The 21,445-nt window shown below is 51.9% G+C and overlaps 8 protein-coding genes across 8 annotated transcripts; 5 read left to right on the plus strand and 3 right to left on the minus strand.

Moving 5' to 3' along the window:
• Positions 1–58: 58 nt before the first annotated feature.
• AYL99_06635 (hypothetical protein) lies at positions 59–2,965 on the minus strand (the record flags this gene model as incomplete). The annotated part of the gene is made up of 1 exon (XM_018838144.1): positions 59–2,965. The coding sequence occupies one exon, from the start codon at positions 2,963–2,965 to the stop codon at positions 59–61; it is 2,907 nt and encodes a 968-aa protein (XP_018692704.1).
• Positions 2,966–3,512: 547 nt separating this feature from the next.
• On the plus strand, positions 3,513–5,560 carry AYL99_06636 (hypothetical protein; the record flags this gene model as incomplete). Its single annotated transcript, XM_018838145.1, has 6 exons — positions 3,513–3,825; positions 3,903–4,185; positions 4,254–4,431; positions 4,513–5,145; positions 5,183–5,286; positions 5,347–5,560. 6 exons carry the CDS (start codon positions 3,513–3,515, stop codon positions 5,558–5,560), a joined length of 1,725 nt encoding a protein of 574 aa, XP_018692705.1.
• Positions 5,561–6,070: 510 nt separating this feature from the next.
• AYL99_06637 (5'-3' exoribonculease Dhp1) lies at positions 6,071–9,295 on the plus strand (the record flags this gene model as incomplete). Its single annotated transcript, XM_018838146.1, has 2 exons — positions 6,071–6,377; positions 6,450–9,295. 2 exons carry the CDS (start codon positions 6,071–6,073, stop codon positions 9,293–9,295), a joined length of 3,153 nt encoding a protein of 1,050 aa, XP_018692706.1.
• Positions 9,296–10,550: 1,255 nt separating this feature from the next.
• On the minus strand, positions 10,551–12,349 carry AYL99_06638 (hypothetical protein; the record flags this gene model as incomplete). The annotated part of the gene is made up of 5 exons (XM_018838147.1): positions 10,551–10,928; positions 10,990–11,097; positions 11,161–11,375; positions 11,430–12,063; positions 12,131–12,349. The coding sequence occupies 5 exons, from the start codon at positions 12,347–12,349 to the stop codon at positions 10,551–10,553; spliced, it is 1,554 nt and encodes a 517-aa protein (XP_018692707.1).
• A 512-nt stretch (positions 12,350–12,861) lies between these two features.
• Positions 12,862–13,923, plus strand: AYL99_06639 (hypothetical protein; the record flags this gene model as incomplete). The annotated part of the gene is made up of 1 exon (XM_018838148.1): positions 12,862–13,923. The coding sequence occupies one exon, from the start codon at positions 12,862–12,864 to the stop codon at positions 13,921–13,923; it is 1,062 nt and encodes a 353-aa protein (XP_018692708.1).
• A 590-nt stretch (positions 13,924–14,513) lies between these two features.
• On the minus strand, positions 14,514–15,629 carry AYL99_06640 (hypothetical protein; the record flags this gene model as incomplete). The annotated part of the gene is made up of 1 exon (XM_018838149.1): positions 14,514–15,629. The coding sequence occupies one exon, from the start codon at positions 15,627–15,629 to the stop codon at positions 14,514–14,516; it is 1,116 nt and encodes a 371-aa protein (XP_018692709.1).
• A 763-nt stretch (positions 15,630–16,392) lies between these two features.
• Positions 16,393–18,911, plus strand: AYL99_06641 (hypothetical protein; the record flags this gene model as incomplete). Its single annotated transcript, XM_018838150.1, has 3 exons — positions 16,393–16,404; positions 16,468–16,514; positions 16,574–18,911. 3 exons carry the CDS (start codon positions 16,393–16,395, stop codon positions 18,909–18,911), a joined length of 2,397 nt encoding a protein of 798 aa, XP_018692710.1.
• A 430-nt stretch (positions 18,912–19,341) lies between these two features.
• AYL99_06642 (serine-tRNA ligase) lies at positions 19,342–20,823 on the plus strand (the record flags this gene model as incomplete). Its single annotated transcript, XM_018838151.1, has 1 exon — positions 19,342–20,823. The coding sequence occupies one exon, from the start codon at positions 19,342–19,344 to the stop codon at positions 20,821–20,823; it is 1,482 nt and encodes a 493-aa protein (XP_018692711.1).
• Positions 20,824–21,445: the final 622 nt, after the last annotated feature.

Genomic DNA, 21,445 nt, shown 5'->3' on the forward strand with positions numbered 1-21,445 from the left:
AAATGCACACACAACGTATCGATTAGATCGGCTACCCGCTTGGGTGACAGGTGCATCTTTAATCCACGGCATCGTCGTCATCGTCTTCAGCGCCCTCATCCTCCTCTTCCTCCTCGTCTTCGTCCTCAGAGACTTCTTGCCCCAGTTCCTTGAGCTTCTTCTTGTCAGCAGATCTCTTCGCTTCTAGATCGCCGAAGACGACCAAGAGGTCGTCGAGTTCCGTCTGGACGTCCTTCCGGGCGGCCTTCTCTTTCTCGAGGTCTTCAGCCAGATGCTTGAAACGGCTCTCGGAATCCTGAGCACGACTCTCCGCTCGCTTAAGGCGCGCTTCCAAACTCTCGGTTTTGCTCTTATATTCCTCGTGCGCGGTCTCGAGATCTTGGACGTGGTTGGCCTCGGCCTTCTGTAGCTGAGATTGCAACGCCGACACTCTGCTTTGTAAGTCTGCGATTTCAGCGGCTTCTCTTTCTCGGGCTTTCTGTGCCTGTGCTTCAACCTCACTCAATTCTCGTGCGTGACGCTCATTGAGAGCCATTTGCTCTCGCGCCGCTTCCTGCTCAACCATTTTCAGACGCTGTTCGAACCGCTGGACCTCCACCTCGTGTTGCTTTCGCGCCGTTTCGATAGCCGTGAGATGTTCATTGCGGCTGCGATTGAGCTCATCCTCGTGATGCTTCAACAGAGTGCTTCTCTCCTGCGCGAAACCTTTCTGCATTTTGCTGATTTCATCCTCGTGATTTTCTTGCAGGCTATGGTTGATTTGCTTGATTCTAGATAGCTCAACAGTGGTGGATTCTCGCGTCCGGCGGTGATCGAGCTCCTCTTGTTCCAGTCTCCTCTTCAGCTGCAGTAGTTCACTATTGGCGGCTTCCAATGCCCGTTTCTGTTCCTCGACTTGTGCCCTGAGATTGTCGACGAGATCGCGGGAGATGCCCTTCTGAACGCCGTTGCTCACAATAGAAACTTCAAAATTCGGATCCCGGTCGATGGCTCGTAAGAATCGGCTATAATTGTCCTTGAGAAAGTCAATGAAGGTCTTCTCGAAGAACACTTCTGGCAGCCCGCCATTGCCGGTTTGTGGCAGGACCTCGAAGTCTCGCACAAAGACATTTTCCCGGAGCTTTGTCAAGCGATCCACGTAAGCCTCCCTGCCCAGATTGGTGGTCAGGAGTCCATGAAGCGTGCTTCGCGATATCGGGGAGTCCTTTGTTGAGAATTCATAGATTATCCCTAACACGAATGCGCAAAGGCCGGCAACGAGAGGCATGGAACTTTTGGTGATCTTGACAGCCGCAATGAGACCTTGCACATTACTGCCCTCTGCAAGTAAGTCGTTGACCGCTTCCGGATCTTCAAATAGCCATATAGACAGCAGCATCAAATAGCCCAGTAGAGCGCGCTCGTCCTCCACATGTTGCACACCGGCCACCACGTTGCTTGCGATGCTCTGTATGAAAGTCACGACCTCTTCCCCACTTTCGGCGTCACCTTCTGTCACTTCCAAGGCCAATTTTTTGGTCTCGACGTTGTCGTAGAGGAGGTGGAGCAAAAGTACCGCAGCCATCCATTGTTGGTACGGGTCAGAGTTGTTACGTGTCCCAGGAGGTTCAAGCAAGACGGTGAGCATGTTAGGTATGGTATCATCTCCTGCTTTGTGCCCCTCGATGGCCCTCTTCAGCACGTGGCTTCGTATACCAACATGGCCATTCATGAAGGCTTCGAGGCAGGAACACGCTGCCAGTCGGACGTCGAATAGAGCCAGTGGAGCGGGTCCTAGTGCCACCTCTAGAAGTGATTCGATTACGTTCTGAGTTCGAAAGGTAGGTTTGCTCTGCTTGGGCGCCTTCCCATTGGTGGTACTCGACGAGTGGCCGTTGGTAGTAGGGCTATCCGGCTCTTTGATTTGGACTCCAAGATCGCCGAACCTTTCCTGGAGACTATGATTTGCTCGAATGACGTCGCCACACGTTTGTAGTGACTTGGTTCGTACACCGGTGCTGAATGCAGGATGAAAGGCAATTCGCAAAATAACGTCTAGAACTCCGGTCGTCCAAAATATTTGTTGGTTAACCACGGTCCCTTGAGAACCTTGAGCAAGAAATAACTGGATAACCCCCAATAAGCCCCAGACATTCATATCACGCTGTGGTTTGAGCCATTCTGAACTGCCGTCCCCTGAATCCTCTTCGTCCACGGCGGTCGCCAACAGCTTCTTGATCTTCAATATCCCACCGATCTCTCTAAAGTACGATTGATTGGAAGTGTTGAGATTCAGAAGATTGGCCAAAAGTGAGAGGCAGTCTTGAACAGTGGTAGAGCCGTGTGTAAGACCGCCGTCGCCGTCAATCAGAGCGAAGACACGGTCAAATGCATTTTCGAAGGCCACGACTTTCTGTATTTCCGCCGACGTTGGGGTCAAGGCCACCAGCAGTATCAAAGCTTCGCTCCGAATCGCCTCCCGTCTATCATCCAACATATTTGTTATGCGAGAGATACCCAAAGGCGCCGAAAATATAGCCTCTTGTGTCCGCTGTGGCCGCGCGGTGGATATATGGAACAGAATCTGGAGGACGTATAAACGTGAGTAGAACTCATTAGGCTCAAGCAAGTCCAAGAGGGCGGTAATGTTGTCCTGTCTCTGCGTAAACTCGTCGGCTAGCCACAGACTGATCTCCTCCGAAGCCTCCGTTGACTTCTCATCTGGCTCAAACAGCATCAAAAGCGTCTCCAGCAGAATTTTGATCGTGTCTGAGTCGTCTCCATCTCGTCTCAATCCGGCGATAAGATCTCTCAATGCCCCAGAAGCCACCGAAGCAGGGTATAGCTTTGCGAAGCTGCGTAGACCGAGTATCGCGGCCCGTCGATCCTCGAGTAAAGTAGCACTTGCAAGGCGGCTGCTGAGTGTCTGTATAGTGTCGGTGGCAGTCTGTCTAGCAGGCGCCTGTGCTTCGAGTATTCGCATCATCTTGAGGGCAGATTCATTGTCATGAGGACGGTTGTCTTCTATTGACTGAGCGTCTGTCAGCCATGGACTACAGGATCACGACACACATGCCCGAAAGATTTTAAGTCGAGAACATAAAGGTAAGCTGCAAACGCTCGCTGTAGACAACCGTATCCAGCGTCGGTGTTGATGTGGAACGCGTTTTGACTTTGGGGAGAATAGACAACTTGTCCGCAGGCCAAGAAATATTCTCGGAATAAAAGCGGTAGCACTGTTAATCCGATCCGACAGCCTTGCTTTCAGGGGCGAGGCTAGTGGGCTAAGAGGCTTTCCGCTTCAGCACATACCGAGGCTGACCCCTCCTCTGTTTCCGATGAATCTCTCGTTCTCCAAATATGACAATTTGCGAGCTGACTAAAAATATGTATATGGTGTACTGGATGGTACTCAGTAGACTCTTTATAGATTTCGCCATTCAAGCTCAAACCTAGAGCACCATAAACCGCTGCTTGCCAAGTTCTCGTAACTGAGCCGGCTCAGGAAAGCTGAGCTCCCACCAGGTCAGGAAATGTTCAAATCTCCCTACACCATCGATATCCCCCTGATCGATGTCAACACCTTTGTCTTCCAGTCTGGGAGTAAATCTTCACGGGAGGCAGCTCAGTACTTCGACGCCGATATACCTGCCAAATGTTTTAGTCTAGCCCAAGCTGAAATCTATTCCAAAAGAGTGGCTCTTGGATTGCAACAACTCGGGCTTCGAGCCGATGAGCGACTACTACTATACTCCAACAATCGACTTTTCTTTCCAGTCGTGATTTGGGGAACAATCGCCGCGGAATGCATTTTTACTGCCGCCTCTCCGTCGGCTTCTGTGTCCGGTGAGTTGTTCTTCCAGAGTGGCTCACAGCAAAGTCGTCGAGCTGAGGGTGTTGTGTTTGCTGACATCGAATCGAAGAACTGGCTTACCAGATGCGGGATTCCGGGGCATCATTGCTGCTCACGGGGCCGGATGGGGTCGATGTTGCTCGCAAAGCTGCTTCGGAAGTCGGATTACCGCAGGACAGGATTTTAGTATTCCATGATCCCGATGAGGACCTCTCATCGCACAATCTTCACGGTTTGGTATCATGGACAAACATCTGGGCGTCTGAAGACGCTGTTCGACATTGGTCGTGGAAGCGTCTAACCACCCTCGAAGAAGTCGACGGAAAGACCGCAATTATCAATTATTCCAGCGGGTGAGTTAGGGCAAGAAATATCACGAGACTCCAAGAAAGGCCTTCATCCGTTGCTGACAGTCCTCGAGGACCACTGGGCTGCCAAAAGGGGTGCAGATATCTCACTATAATCTCGTCTCCAACTCCGTACAGCTTCTATTCAAACGGGCTCTGACTGGAAGCACACCACGAGCACGAGCTCGAAAGGAACGACTCGACATCTCTGGCGAGCGATGGCTCGCGCCTCTGCCTATGTATCATGCCTATGTGAGTTGCAGCGCTCCCGGATGCAGGTGTCATACACCAAGTAGTCCGGCCTACTCCAGATAAATCTGACATTGGTGATAGGGTCAAACTTATTATGGTATAAATGCCGCAGTACTGGGAGCGAAAGTGTTCATAATGTCAAAATTCAATGTTACAAGGTACTTACAGTACCTTGACGCCTATCGCATCACGTACATGACAGGCGTGCCGACCGTCATCGCAATGTTGTGCAAGCAAGACGCTCCCGAACGATATAATCTAAAATCTATCGAGCAAGCTGTGAGCGGCTCGGCGCCTCTTGATCCTAAATTAGGGAAACTTCTTGCCAGGCTGTATTTCCGACCGGGTGTACAGGTCAAGCAAGGATGGGGGATGACAGAGTGCACCTGTTCCGCAACCGGTTTCTCCCCAGACGAGGAAGATGATGGACGCTCAATTGGCTGGCTGAATCCTAATTGCGCAGCGAAGATTGTCCCTGTAGATGAGGAATTGACCACTTCTACCACTCCTGGGCAGAAAACTGGAGAATTATGGGTATCTGGGCCGAATATCATGAAGGGATATTGGAACAAGCCTGAGGCAACTGCACAAACCATTGTCCACGAGGACGGCTATCGTTGGTTGAGGACCGGTGATATTGGTTACTGCGATGATCAAGGAAAGCTCTATATTGTTGATCGGCTAAAGGCAAGTATTCAATCGGCAAATCGGAAAGTTAGGCATATCGTCCTTTGGCTAATTGAACCAACAGGAACTTATCAAGATCAAGGGCCTTCAAGTTTCGCCAACCGAACTCGAGTTGGCACTTCTCAACCACCCTAAAGTCACAGACGCCGCCGTTGTGGGCACCATGATGTAGGCAACCAGAATCTTCTCAGCCTCTATTGCAAGATGAGCTAACTTATCTACCACCAGAGACGGGGAGGAATACGTTCGGGCGTTTGTTGTCCGCAAGGACGATACACTCGACGCCAAAGAGCTCTTCGAGATGATCCAGAAGAACTTTGCTCGCCACAAATGGCTAACTGGAGGAATATACTTCATAGATGCAATTCCGAGAACAGGTAGCGGAAAGATTATGAGGCGAAAGCTGCCTCAAGTGACATCGACCCGGCCTTTGAAGCTGTGATTGATGTGGAATGCAGAACGAGTTGTGTGGATCATCTGGGAGCGGCGATGGAAGAGCTCACAACGGGGACTTATTTTTGACAATCTTCGCCCCTGGCAGTTACAATTTCAGACGAAACCGATACACGGAGGTTGACATAGTAGAAATTGCCTAGCTGGCCTTGTACCTCGTTGTTTCTCCAGATTTGCCAAGACTACGCCAACCTGATTTGGACATCGGCGCAGGGTCCAGAATTAACCTGGACCAGGAATTGAAGGCGCAGTTTCCTTCCAGGCATTCATCTCCATTTCATCTTTCTGCAACCTCGAGTCCAACATATTCTCTTCATGGTGACTCGGATCTCACGCAAATTTGAGATCTCTTCTGGACGCAGAGCAAGTGACATTTCACTATATTGCCTGCGACACTCAGGAGTGTAATCTCTTGCCAAAATTTGCATAGGCAGCGACACAGTCCCCAGGCTTATTCCTTTCTTTCCCTTGCTTTTTCGCTACTTACCATCGAGTCAAGATGGGTGTTCCGGCTCTCTTCCGATGGCTCACCAAAAAATATCCCAAGATCATTACCCCCGTGATCGAGGAACAACCTTATGAAGTTGATGGAGTGCAATATCCTGTGGACACCACCCAGCCGAACCCGAATGGAGAAGAGATGCACAACCTTTACCTTGATTTCAACGGCATCGTCCACCCCTGTTCGCATCCCGAGAACAAGCCTCCTCCAGCAAATGAAAGCGAGATGATGTTGGAAATCTTCAAGTACACCGATCGCGTTGTGAACATGGTGCGACCGCGGAGATTGTTGATGATCGCAATTGGTAAGTGAACCATCCCCCCCTTTGATATGCACGCGATTGCTCTCATATGAAATGGGCTCTGACGTAGAACAGATGGTGTCGCTCCTCGTGCAAAGATGAACCAGCAACGTGCTCGTCGTTTCCGGTCAGCAAGGGACGCGAAAGAGGCGGATGAAAAGAAGGCGGAGTTTCAAACACTCCTTCGTCAACAACAGCGTGATATGGATGATGATGAAGACGAAGAAACAGTGGACGACGTAATCAAGAAAACATGGGATAGTAATGTCATCACACCTGGCACGCCTTTCATGTTCATTCTTGCTCAATCTATTCGATATTGGGTCCAGTGGAAGCTGAACACGGATCCTGCCTGGGCTCAGCTGAAGGTCATAATCTCAGATGCCAGCGTGCCCGGAGAAGGTGAGCATAAGATTATGCAGTTCATTCGTTCCCAGCGTTCAGATCCCGCCTATGATCCAAACACGAGACACGTCATGTATGGGCTTGATGCAGACCTAATAATGCTTGGAATCGCCACGCATGAGCCTCACTTTCGCGTCCTTCGAGAAGATGTCGATGTCAGAGATGCCAAAGCCAAGACCTGCAGGCTCTGCGGCCAGCAAGGTCATTATGCCGAGAATTGCAGAGGCGAAGCCAAGAAAAAATCTGGTCATTTCGACGAAAAAGGTACGACAGAGGAGCTGAAGCCATTTGTCTGGCTAAATGTGCCCATACTTCGTGAGTATCTTGGTGCAGAGATGTTCGTTCCTGGTCAGACCTTCCGTTTCGATCTTGAGCGTGCCCTTGACGATTGGGTCTTCATGTGTTTCTTCGTTGGCAATGACTTCTTGCCTCATCTTCCTAGCCTTGAAATCAGAGAAGACGGTATCGATAAACTCATTGCCATTTGGAGAGACAATATCCCCATCATGGGCGGTTACTTGACCTGCGACGGAAGAGTTGACCTTGCACGTGCCCAGATCATTCTACAGGGCCTGGCGAAGCAAGAGGACGCAATCTTCAAACGCAGGAAAGAAACGGAAGATAGGCGGGCCCGGAATGAGCAGCGGCGGAACCAGGCAAATGAGGCTCGAGAGGCCCGCTTCGCGAAGAGACGCCGTAGCTCGCCTGACTACAACAAGGGTGGCAGAGCCGATACTCGGGTGCCTACCGGACCTGTTGAAACCTTTGAGGCTTCAAACTTCCCCGTCTTGGACTACAACTCCATTGTGAACAGAGCTGCTGTGGACAAAACCCTGGTGTCGAACAAGAGTGCAGCAGCAGTCCTGAAAGAGCAGATGCTCGCCAAGCGGGCTGCTGAAACAGCTGCCAAGAATGGTGCCAACGGCATCAATGGCCCCCCCAGTTCCTCGGATGCCAGTCCTTCGTCAATACTGGGCAAGCGAAAGGCTGCAACACTGGAAGATGAGGCAGAGAACGATGGCACGCCTGCATCAGCAGGAGACAAGCGGAAGGCGGCGTTGATGGACGAAGATGAAGAAAGTGCTGGTACTCCTGGGAGGAATACACCGATTGAGAAAAAGACTTTCAACAATGGAGATCCCAACGACCCTCCACCAGACACAGTCCGCTTGTGGGAGGAGGGATATGCTGACCGCTATTATGAGCAAAAATTCCATGTCGACCCCAAGGATCTCGCCTTCCGCCACAAGGTCGCCGAAGCCTACGTGGAAGGACTGTGTTGGGTGTTGCTATACTATTTTCAAGGTTGCCCATCTTGGACATGGTACTATCCTTATCACTATGCACCATTCGCTGCAGACTTTGTCGACATTGAGAAAAAGACTGTCAAGTTCGACAAAGGAACACCATTCAAACCATATGAGCAATTGATGGGTGTATTGCCTGCATCTTCCAACCACGCCATTCCCAGCGCTTTCCATCCGCTCATGACTGATCCTGACTCCGACATTGTCGATTTCTACCCACAGGAGTTTGACCTCGATCTCAATGGCGCGAAACAGTCCTGGAAAGCCATTGTATTGCTGCCCTTCATTGACGAGAAACGACTCCTCGCGGCCATGGCCACAAAGTATCCTTTGTTGACGGATGACGAGCATGCGAGAAACGAGCGAGGCCACGACGCTCTGATAATATCGGATCAGAATCCTTTGTACGACATCCTAGCGATGAAGTTCTACTCGAAAAAAGCCAAAGATGGACCAAGCACCGTGAAATTGTCAATGCAAAAGAGTCAGCTGGCTGGCGAAGTAACCAAAAACGAAGATTTCCTACCTCATATGTACCTGACGGGACCACAAGAAGACATCAGACTGGAACCCGAGGTCGACGACGATCGCTCTTTGAATGTCTTTTTCACAATGCCGCCTCCTACCCATGTTCACAAGTCCATGTTGTTCCCCGGAGTTGTCTTGCCGGCCCCGGTCCTCGATAAAGGGGACTTGGCAATGGTGCGATCGAAGGCTAGGGTATCGGGAAGGGATTTTGGCGGCGCCCCACTTTACGACAATACTCGACGCGACCGTTTCGATACACAAAATCGGGGAGGACGCATCAACTACGCTGCGGACCGCCCTCCGTTTGATGCAGGCCCTCCTGGCATGCCTCCACCGAATCAATGGCCTCCAGGAATGCCTCCGCCTCCCCCACCGGGCTACGGCAACCAAGGAGGGTATAATCGTGGTCCACCGCCTGCAAACGGATACGGAGGGTATGGCACACATACTGCTCAGGGCTATGGTGGTCAGGATCAGGGTTATTATGGCAACCAGGGACAGCAAAATCATGGCGGAACCAACCAGTACCACGGCAGCAATGGACAATATCAGCAGAATGGTGGGAGGTCTTTCAGTGATGGATATTATCAAGGTCAAAGTCGGGGTCCGCCCGCGAGAGATAACCGAAGTGGAAACTATGGTAGCGGCGGATACAATCAAGGTGGCTATGGCCGACGTTAAATGACAGCCACGCAGCTCTCAAAATCTGGCCGATGAGGAGTGGATGAGCAAAGGAGAGAGCTGAGAATGAACTTGAAGAGACGGGAACTTCGTGGGACGGTAGTGGAACTGTTGTCCTTTGGCTAGGGCTGATACGGCAGCTGTAAATGTATTGACCGACAGTGCTGGGTAGTTTGACCTCCGGGAGTCGGGGCCACAGGAAAATCACGGCGTTTCAATGGAGTCCATGTTGGTTATCCGCGTAAGTTTTAGTTATTCATTTCAGACGTATCCGCCTGGTAAGATATCCATCAAACTGACCCAGCGGACCAAACAAATAACACATCTCTGGACAGAACTAATCACTTCCAGAGGTACTTATAGAACTTCTATAGGCGCCTCGTCAAGATACGTGATGACTTGGCGTTCAGATTTGTCAAGTTAAGAGGGAAGATAGATAGCGTCTTCTGTTCCCAGTGCGTGTTCTCCTCCTTCCTGCTCAGGGTTGCAAACGAGCATCAAACCAAAAAGAAGATTACTGTATGTACATATATGCCCGCTAAGGATGACAAAAAACAAAACGATGGCGATGGGACTCGAACCCACAGTCTTTGCCATTCCCCTAAGGGATCGCAGGTGTAACCGGAAAGCAACGCCTTACCATTAGGCCACGCCACCGCGCAGAGCGGGTGTTGAGGAATCGCATTTTTCTGTGTGCAATTCGTGAGCCAAATCATAGCATGAATGAGGAAATTGAATATATGACAAGTAATTGTCTTGGCAGCACTTGCAAATTACAACCCTACCTGAAAAATTGCTTTACCAACTTCCAACATCCTTGCTTAGGCCTTACTTCTTCAAGGCGGTTCGGAAATGGTACCGTATGCATCATGGTCAAATCTGCCTCATGTCGCATTTAACTTTTTTTCTGATCTCGAAAATTTACTATACTAGTCGAAAGTCCTCGCCCCAGGGTTAACATCATTGTTGGTCAACAAGTTCATCTGTCAACTTCAACACCATACAGTTCTCCGCATTCCCCACAATTGCATGTTGCTCCGTCTGTGAACCGACTGACCAGACAAGAAGAAATGGCTGATTTCGATCTTTTCCCTTCAGCAATGACTTGCTTTTATTCCCGGTTGTCGTCCACTCTTGTGGCTTCTGCCGATGGATCGGCCGAATAACTGGATGAGACAGTGTCCACGATTGGTCTGTGTCGGCTTAAACAATGGGAGACCTCCAACGGTTATCGCTTAAAGCTGGAAGTCGTCCTTCAGAGGTGTGCAGTGTTGGCATAGCTCTGACTGATCCAGGTCTCAAGCTGTTTCTGGTCTCTGGGGATGAATCTGACCTTGAACGGCTTGGGCTGAGTGACCATGCTTGTCGGCACCGAGTTACACTCAATGGTGTCCAATATCGGCCTGTCCTTGGGGTCGGTGGCCTCGTGGATGCGGAAGGCTAGCACTAGGCGAGTGAAGATAATATACAGTTCTCGGTTCGCCAAATGAACACCCGCACACATCCGGGTTCCAGCGCCATAGCCAAAGTGTTGCGTTCCCTCTCCGACGCCAGACTGTCCCATGAAGCGATCAGGGATAAATTCCATGGGTGACTTGAAGTGTGCAGGATCATGATTGGCTGCCCACATATTCTACGACATGAATCGTGAGCACGACGGTCGGCAAACACGTCTGAGTGAGGAAATCTCTTACCATCAAGAAAGGCGTCCCCGCAGGGATGACAGCACCCTTGTAATTGATATCACTAACACTTTGGCGGTAGAAGGACAAATTGAGAGTCGACCAGAAGCGAAGCACCTCCTGTGTCACGGTCAATCTCGATTCGGCGGAGGCAGTGATCACTCGGGGTATTCTGGTACTCACCTTCACAAAGGAAATCACGTACTCGGACGTTTCTTCGTACAAGCACCCATGCCACGGGTCTTGTCCAGGATAAGATTTTATGATTTCGTCGTACATTCGCGCTTGGATCTCCTGGCCATGCGGTGACGAGAGGTAGGCGATCGTCATGTTGATGTTTCCAGGCAAAGTGTCAAGGCCAGCAGCGACCATGGTCAAACAGATCGACTTCAGCTCATCTAACCTCCAATTAGTAAACAAACCTCGAAGCATCGCATCATTTCGATTCTTACTTTCAGCGAGTTTAGCCTCCGGATCTTTTAGGCAATTGCCAGCGATGCACGGGTGGTCGGTACCGTTTGCGATGCGCTCCTTCAGCTGGTTGAAGAAGCTGAGGATATATTCATCTCTTCGACCTCGATACTTTATGGCATTCGACTTGTACCCCGGTAGGATTCGGAGCAAAGGAACATAGTCTTGCCAGTTATGGGCAATGCCGCGGATGTTTCCCAGCTCTCGCTCAACGGCAACGACTTCATTGAGAGTGCTGTCTTTGACAGTGCCCTGGATGCGGATGCCGTAGTTCAGCGTCAGGCTGATATTCAACGAGAAGCGTTGGAAATAACCATTGGGGTCGATGTCGTAACCATTTTTAATGTTCTGGACTAGCTCGTTGATACTGGCCGTGGACTCCAAGTCGATGAACGGAAGATACGTCTGAACTGCCTGCCTGTTGAGAGCGGTAGCTGCCGCCTTACGGGCTCTCTTGAGGGATTCAGACCATGGTGAGGTTCCCAAAGTATACACTCCCTGGGTTTGAGAAACAACGTCGTGGAAGGTCCAGAACTTTGGTCGAGAGGTGAGTGCCGACTGGTTCTTGATCCAGAGCTCCTTCACCGATTCGAACGAGTTCGCATAAATGAATCTCTGGACAACGATAAGATTCCACACCATCGAGTCACTTGGGATACATCATCGCGGAACATTCACTTACGCGGTTACCTAGGCGAACCTGAAAGACATCTCCATATGTCTTGGCCAGTCTAGCACAGTTTCTGGCGTGATACTTGCCGAGAAGGATAAGACTCCCGAATATTGGCACCCCGGGAAGTTCGGGCAGGTTCTTGATCTTTGGGATATCGGTTCGATTGGCCCACCTGACGAGTAGCGCAATCACAGAGGCAACGAAGAAGAATCCAATAGCTGGATGCATGGTGGAGAGCAACGGTGACAGTTCGGTATGGCTCTCTCTGCTGAGGTTTGACGGGGAGAATGCACCCTAGGATGACACTGAGAACCCATGAATAAATATCAACTGTTTAAATCACCGATTTCATCTGCCGTGTCACTTGCAACGCTGGTCCCTACGACTATCTCCGTGCGACTCTGTAATCCTGGAGTCTCCAAGTTGGGGCGACTATGCAGTCGTCCACTTCGGGTCCATCCTGCACGAGGCCTTATTTAGGTCGGCCTAACCATGTCAATCGGTATAGGTCATCCTCCGATTCGGAGAAGCGTGTTCTTACGACATCCATGGAACCGTTGGGAGCCTCATCAGCATCCACGACGATCCTATACGTTCAATATGGCGCATGCAAGTGAAAGTCATCTCAAGAATCCTCGGTGCAAGTACTATCTTGTGGAAAGGCCTTCAAATTACGCATTCGACCTTCGCTTCGGCTTTATTCGGTCTCATACGCACATCTAAGTCGAAAAGGCAACAGAATGGCGGCCTCAAAGTTCCGTTTGGCCATATTGGATGACTATCAGGGGATTGCTGCTGCTAAATTCTCCCATCTGCAACCCAAGGTGGAAGTCACGACGTTCTCTGACAATATCAACCCCATTGGCAAGGCAGAAAAGGATGCACTCATCGAACGCCTTTTGCCTTTCACCGTCATTTCGACCATGCGAGAACGGACGCCCTTCCCGGGAGACGTGATCAGATCCCTCCCGAACCTCAAATTGCTTCTTACAACAGGCCTCAAGAACTCGGCAATCGACATGGTGGCCTGTGCTGAACAGAACATCATCGTTGCGGGTGCGAAAGGGGTCGGCAAGGCTGGTGACTTGAGCTTGCCGACCTCAATTGATTCCACCGCACAACATTGCTGGGCACTCATCTTGGGCATCGCTCGCAATATTGCTCGTGACGATGCTGCCGTAAAGGCAGGCCTTTGGGAGATTTCTCCTGCGACAGGACTGAAAGGTAAAACACTTGGCTTGTTGGGGTTTGGTAACTTGGGGGCAAGGGTGGCGGCAGGAGGTGTGTGGGCCTTTGGAATGAAGGTCATGGCATGGTCGAGCAATCTCACCCAGGAGGATGCCGAGCAGCAGGCCAGGAAGTTTGGTCTCCCACCAGGAACGGTCAAGGTGGCGAGCAGCAAAGAGGAACTTCTGAAGGAGGCGGACGTGTTGAGCGTCCACTACGTCCTCTCCGAGCGAAGCCGAGATATCCTGGGGGAGAAGGAGCTTGCACTGCTAAAACCCTCGGCACTTCTGATCAACACCTCGAGAGGTCCCTTGATCAATGAACAGGCATTACTCGATACCTTGAACCGTGGCAAGATCAGGGGTGCGGCTTTAGACGTCTATCATGTGGAGCCATTGCCGCTAGATAGCCCGTGGCGCACGACTGCTTGGGGAAAGAACGGAAGGAGCGAAGTGCTCCTCAGCCCACATATGGGATATGTGGAGGAAGATGTCATGCATCGATGGTATGAGGACACAGTCTCGAACTTGGAATTGTGGTTGGAAGGCAAAGATCTCCCGACCAAGCTCAATTGAAATGGCTCACGAGGCTGGATTATGTGAGATGTACACAGTAAGAGACTTCTTTTCATTATGGAACAGCTGACACGAGGAGACATCTGACTAGCGTAAGAAGATAGTCCGATGAGACTCTCTGATCGGGTGTCTCGAGATGACCCCTCCTCCGAGAACCTCGAGACCGGCTAGAGACTTTAGCTACCCCCAAATTGGAGCACAGTATGAGGAAGACATGTCAGGCTCTCCAACGTTTTCGATGGAGTTTGTCCTTGTTCGGATATAGTTCTCGGACTAGGCTGTAGTATTTCCGGGCTCGAGACCATGGTGGCTAATCTCGAACTTGTTGTTAGAGCAATACCAACGAGATCGAGAGACTGACGCTACCAGCCCCTGCTCCGAACTGCCTCGATTAGCGAGTTGGCTCTACTTGAATACAGCTTTGTCATTGATGTAGAAGAGACATACGTTGAATATGAGACTAGCGACACAGTTCTATGGAGTCGGCATGCAATCTGTACGCCCTATCTATTTTTGCCCTGCTATGACGACAGAGATGTTCGTATCAACTACTTTAACCGTGGAATAACGCGTAGAAACCTGACGGATGTTCACTTGGACATGTCCACGACCAACTTTCCGCTTGCACCCTTGTGATAATCCTCCACAAGCTCGTTTAGTTGCTCCAACTTGTAGGTGGTCACTCTGGCCCTCACTCCCTCCTTCGCCGCAAAGTTCAACATGGCTCTGAGCTGCCGGTTCCGACCGACCAGGACGCCGACCATGGAGATGTGGCGGAAAACTAGGTCCCGCGGTTGCATGTGAAAACCCTCCTTGGGGAAACTGACCGTCACACAAACACCGTGGTTCTTGATCAGCTTCATCCCATACTCGAAAGCTTTCTGAGATTCGGGGAGAATGAGGGCGCCGTCCACACCCTTCTCGCCCTCCAGACTGGGCTCGGGAGATCCAAAGATGGACACCCGAACGTCTTCTGCAGGCTCTTTCCTCGCGTCAACAATAGTGACGCCCTCGCCTGAAGATCCCAGATCCTTGACAACGTCTTTCAACAGAGCCAATGCCGGGTCAGATGCTTCAATGGCTACGACCTTGCATCCCAGCTTCGCGGCGAACTGTACTCCCAAGTGTCCAAGGCCACCGCCAGCTCCGGAAATGGCGATCGTAAGCCCCTTTCCGCCCCCTGATTCCATCTTGACTCCTGCCCTCTCAAGTGCGTTCCAGATAGTCAGACCCGCGCACATGAGTGGAGCGGTATCGACCGCCGTCATACCCTCGGGCATGGGGGCTATCTGGCGAGAATCTGCTATGCAATATTCCTGAAAGCCACCATTGGCCGAGAGACCTAGGTTGCCAGCCTTGGGGCACCATACCCCGTACTTCTCTGGATCACCGTCGTTGTTGAGGCATTCGTAGCACGATCCGCAGGGATGAAATGCTCGACCGGGGACGCCCACCGGCATGCCGACTTTGAGATTCAACTTTGGTGAAACATCCGGGCCGAGGGCGACGATTGTGCCGGCAAACTCATGCGAGCCGATCCGTGGCAGGTCTTGCCACATCGCACCAGACGCAAAGACCGCGTCCGTGTGGCAGTATGATGCCGCTCCGACCTTAACCAAGATATCTTGACCGGTTGGGCTGGACGGGACGGGGACATCTTGAAATTTGTAAGGCGTGTTGAACGCCTCTAACACTTGTGCTCGCATGGTCGAGGGGTGACCTTGTAATGGGAAAGCCTTGCAGGCCGCTAGTCTTGAACTGGGAGTGAAATTTGATCTTTGTGTTCTCAGTTCACCCTATGTAATGGTGAGACTTGCGATATATATTGGGCAGTGGGTCACGTCCGGCTGTTGGAAGAGAGATCTCAAGCAAGCTTATGTGGAAAACACCGACTTCATTATCTTGCTACAGGGGGGATGATGCACGTCGACATGTCGGGTGCCGGAAAGAGGTAGAGATATGGGAACATTTGGGGGAGGGTCTTTGTCGGTTGGGTAGATGGAGTGCAGAGGAGGATCTGACGGTGCGGGAGTGTGAGGATACGTGACAACTCTCCTCGAGCACTTGTTGGGTGTGTCATCGTTCATTGGCGCGTCCCCGAATTGGAGAAGCCATAGCGCGCTTTAATTGGCAGTCCCGTTGGTGCCCGCGTTGCGCTAGGGACTAGCCGTGTTTCCCGGGGATCCGACGGCATCATTAGCCGCCGGCCTCCGCCAAACCGCGCCATCTCCGCGCCCCCGCATTCTAAAACAACTCTCGACCTCACCTTCCAATTTTCATCTTAAAAGATTGTAGCTTCTTCCCCGAATCCATTATCCAATTCCCCACTACATTACCACCAGTGCCATCTGTTCGCCGCTCGATGAGCAGGTCGCCGAACCATGACAACAAATCCCGCAACCCCAGCCAGATCATTCGTGTGTCACCGTTGTAGTCGCCCCTTTGCCCGTCTGGAGCATCTCCAACGCCATGAGAGATCGCGTAAGGAAACGTCAATACAAGAGGCGTTTAAGTCAGTGACTGACTGAGTTTCGAGACACCAAGGAAAAGCCGTTTCGCTGTCCTCGATGTCAGAAGGGGTTCACCCGCAAGTACGCTGCTGCTCTCACTAGAATGATTTGTCGTGTCGCGCTGCTGACCTGAACACAAGAGATCTGCTGACCCGGCACATACGCCTATCACATCAATCGCCCCCCGGGGTTCGTTCTCAACAGAACCATGGACCGGTGAAGCCTGAAACACTGTTGCCGGCGCCGTTGCCTCTGGTGAATTGGACTGAGTATCATCCGGGACCTGCCCCAGTCCTCTCTTCGCAGCCACATGTAGTCCCGCCGCAGACGCAGAGCCTCGTGAGCGACCCCAGGGGAGTGCAGCAGCATATTGATCAGGCTCAGCTGTCGGTACGCTTCTTCGGCCATCCGAATGACGAGGGTTCAAGCCAGGCAAGCAAGGAGTCTTTTCCCGCTCCGGTCCCGGATTATTCGATGACATTGGGCATGGATGACGGCGGCTTCGATGGTCTCGAACCTGCCTTTACACAAGACTTTGCGGCTTTCATGGATAGCGTGCCCACTCTCACACACCCATTCTCTCCGACCTATCAACCTCTGCCTGTCTTCTTTACGAACCTGGACATGCCTCTGGGTGGCGTTTTTGAAGAGGCAAGTGGTCCTAGAGACGTCGACAATTCGCGGGATGAATCAACAGCAACGACTACGATACAAGCAACACTCGCATCCCCCTCCCATATAAGGGCAAATGACTCGTCCATCTCGCGTTTTGGCTCTCGGCTACCGTCCTTGGCTCCTGAGGAAAAGCCTCCACCCAGTGGCCCACACCCACAAGGTCCGACGAGGCTGAACAGTCGGGATTTGTTCATCTCAGCTGACTGTCGACAACGCATTATCGATGAACTGGCGATGTTCTCTGGTTGTATCGACGGGGACTTTGTTCTGCCTTCCCGACATGCGTTGTCACGACTGATCGGCGGATACTTCAAGAACTTCCATGCCCACTATCCCTTTTTCCACGTTGCCACCCTACGCATGGACAGCATCCACGTCGAGTTGCTCTTAGCGATCGCGGCTCTCGGGGCTCGCTACACTAGGGAGCCAGAGATGGGGATTGATCTGTTCCGTGGCTCAAGGGCCGTCGTCTTGGAACGCCTTCGCCAACGCCAGAGAAGAAAAGCTAACTTGAATCTGGACTCAAAGGTGCATGACACCTCCACCGTGAACCCTGACTCAAATTGTAAAGGGGACGAAAGGACCTGCGTGATTGAGATGGTGCAGACTTTACTACTGCTGATCGCCATTGCATCTTGGTACAGACGTGAGCCAGCAGTGACCGATGCGTTGTCAATCCGCAGTGTGTTGCACTCACTCGTTCAAGACGACGAGATATCACGTCTTCAGGAGCAACCGACGGACGACTGGCAGGAGTGGGTTCGGTTCGAGACCATCAAAAGAACCCACCTCGTGGTCTTTTGTTTCTTCAATATCCACACCATCCTATTCGACTTGCCGCCAATGATGCTCGCCAGCGGACTCCGGCTCGATCTGCCTTGCTCCGAGAAAGAGTGGAAGGCAGCCAGTGAGCCAGAGTGGCAAGAAGCCCGTGCCGAATCAAGGTCACCTCGTCAGGACTTTCAAGACGCGTTTTCGTGCCTCTTTGCAAACCCGGGTGAATGGAACGGCTCAAACCAGGTCGTTGCGAGAGGGTTCTCTGCTCTAGGTGGCTGCGCTCTCATCCATGCCATCATCCAGCATATCTGGCTCGCACGCAATGCTCGACTGCCCGTCATACATGGCGGTTCAAACAGCCTCTCGGACGAAGAAATGAACGTCTTTGAGCGGGCTCTGAAGCGGTGGGCCAAGTACTGGGAACGCAATCAGGAGTCATCCATGGATCCATTGAGCCCTCACGGCCCCGTGACTTTTACTTCAACCGCCCTCCTTCGGCTGGCCTACATCCGGCTCAATATGGACCTCGGCCCCGTGAGATCGTTCAGCAGCTGGAATTCGTACGTGGTTGCCACCTCACTACACCAAAGTCCAAAAGTTCAACGCAGCGACAAAATGACACGGGCAGCGCTCCACTGTGCACACGCTCTCAGCATTCCCGTGAAGCTTGGGATCAACTATGTCGCCCAGACGCAACTGATTCTATGGTCCAACCAACATGCCCTATGCTCATTGGAGTGTGCCGTCCTGCTTGCAAAGTGGCTCGAGGCGGTCACGGTGCCCGACTTAAGCCCAACCTTGACGCCGGCTGAACAGAGGGTGCTCGAATTCGTCATCCAGCTTGTGGCTGAGACCGAATACAAGATGAGCTGTGACCACCTCCTGTCACAAAAGGCCCGGTTGAGTGGTATGGTGGTCCGCCTGTGGGCGAAACTGTACCAGTCGAGTAGCGTGTGGCAGATTGTCAATCTGATTGGAGAATCCCTCAGCATCTACGCCAACCTCCTGGAGGCCGAGCACAATTAGGAGGGCACTCGACCATGAAAGTCATGATTGCAGGAAATGCGACCTGTTGTCGTGTTCCGGTGCCCAGGTGAAAAGTGTATAGTACCGGTTCTTTCCTAACAGCTGTAGTCACTTCTGTGAATGAACGTGACACCTATCTTTTCTTCATGACTCTGAGATAAATAATCGGTCCTGAGCTGTGCCTCCAAAATAGTGAGAGCAATGGACCTCGTCGTCAGCCCACGGGTTGGTTGGTAGTTGACTGTTGACTGTGGCACGTCGGCTAAAACAGCGAGATATACGACCAAACCCGATTGGGAAAGTCATGCCACTCCGCACTGCACTGATGTCAATGGTGCTATTGGGAACTTTTCTTTCGGCGCGTCCACCCGCGTTTTCAACCCTTCTTCCCCTTGTCCAGGCTTCCTGCATAGCGTACGCCAGAGCCTCAATGTCGAGGAAAGCTCTCGAAGCTCGAGCGTTCCTGCTTCGATGCAGAAGAGCATACTGCACCACCAAGCCCGCCTACCAAGAACTCCGACCGGCGACCGCACCACGTCAATTTCCTCCTCTCACCCAGATCCGAGACAATGTCGAGCTCTACGAACAGAACTGCCTGGTGCGAAATTATGGCAGCCACCAGGACATCCCGCAGCGAGTCGCGGATAATGTTAAGAAGATGCGAGAGCTCGACCAGCGCATGGTCGGATCCCGTCATGCCTTGAAAGAGCTTCAGAAGCAATTGAACACGGCCCAGGGAAACAAGGCGGACATTGTAGGCCAGATGAAGTCGATCAGACCAGAGGTGGATGCCCTCCAAGCAGAGCATGATGCTCTGGAGCTCGAGACGCGCAATGCTGCCTTGTCCTTGCCCAACTTGACGTTTTCGGGTACACCGACGGGTGGTGAACCAAGGTTACGCTCCTACATCAACTACGACCCAGATCAACCTCCGCAGTATAGCCCTTCGGCCGACCACTCTATCATCGGCGAGAAGCTTGGGCTAATCGACTTCACATCGTCATCGATGACATCTGGCTGGGGGTTTTATTTCCTGCTACACGAGGCCGCGTTATTGGAGCAATCTCTGGTTCATTATGCCTTGTCTGTCGCCATGAGACGCGGCTGGTCCGTTGTCTCGCCACCGTCGCTGATCTACTCCCACATGGCCACTGCCTGCGGCTTCCAACCTCGGGACCAAAACGATGAACAGCAGATCTGGCAAATCGCACAACCTGAAAAGGATGCCGGTAAACCCACCCGGAGTCTTGCTGCGACAGCTGAGATTCCGCTCGCGGGGATTTATGCGGGCAAGGCCATCCCCGCCGACCGTCTACCTGTCAAGCTCGTTGGATCCAGTCGCTGTTTCCGCGCCGAGGCCGGTGCTCGCGGGGTCGACACCAAGGGTTTGTACCGCGTGCATGAGTTCACAAAGGTTGAGATGTTTGCGTGGACAGATTGTCCAGCTCCGAACAGCAGTAATGGAGGCTTGACGGATGAGGCGAGCTGGATTGAGCATTCAGGTCAACTTCTGGCCGAAATGGTGGAAATCCAAACTGAAATCCTGTCCTCGCTTGGCTTGCCCTGCCGCGTCCTCGAGATGCCAACTTCAGATCTGGGTGCGAGTGCGTATCGCAAGATCGACATCGAGGCAATGTTCCCCTCGAGGAGGAAGAAGGACGGAGGATGGGGCGAAGTCACTTCAGCGTCCATCTGCACAGACTACCAAAGTCGCAGGCTGGATACGAGGATCCTCGAAGCTGACGGATCGAGGAAAAAGTTTGCGCACACCGTGAACGGGACGGCCATCGCAATTCCGAGAGTTCTGGCTGCGCTCTTGGAGAATGGGTGGCGTGAGGATGAAGGCTGTGTTGTTGTTCCCCCAGTTTTGAGACCATACATGGGTGGTTTCGAGAAGATTGGACCCCGTTGAGCGTGCGCAGGACTGGATATCGTCGGAGAACATTGCTACACCTTATAAGCATCTCGGACTGGTCGTCAAGGCAATCCCAAACGTTCAGCTTTCTCCGAATATATTGGCTCAGGGCTTTGTGACGGAGGATGGTCGCTTCCCAGGGGGGCCATTCTTCCTACTTCTATCTTCCGCCTACAGTTCTTCAACCGTCTTGCACTAGGCTCTCGACAGTCACGGATCTTGCGAATACTTCTCGGGCCCGGTGAAGTCCGGTGATCATCATGCCGATACACAAGTCTTCCAAACTAACTGCTGGTTATATAGAAAAAGAAAATCTCACCTCGGATATCCAAAAGCAATCAAAAGCTATTCTTGCATCTCTTGTATTCGCACACAATCCCATGCTGTACCTCTCACTGTGTCCTCTCATGTTATCAAAAAAAAAGAATAAAAGAAGACGGGCAGGCATGGCAAGGCAGGAGACTCTTGGGCCATAATTTTGCCGACTGACACCGTCCCGAGAACGCCGATTGCATGAGGGCAGCGGAGGTCAATATCATGAGAAATAGAACAACATCGTCGATACCTTTCGTTGACGATGACGACACATTGTACTAATTTCGACATGCCGTCGTGGTGT

The sequence above is a fragment of the Fonsecaea erecta genome (assembly GCF_001651985.1).
Source record: "Fonsecaea erecta strain CBS 125763 chromosome Unknown Scaff5, whole genome shotgun sequence".
Taxonomy (NCBI): Eukaryota; Fungi; Ascomycota; class Eurotiomycetes; order Chaetothyriales; family Herpotrichiellaceae; genus Fonsecaea; species Fonsecaea erecta.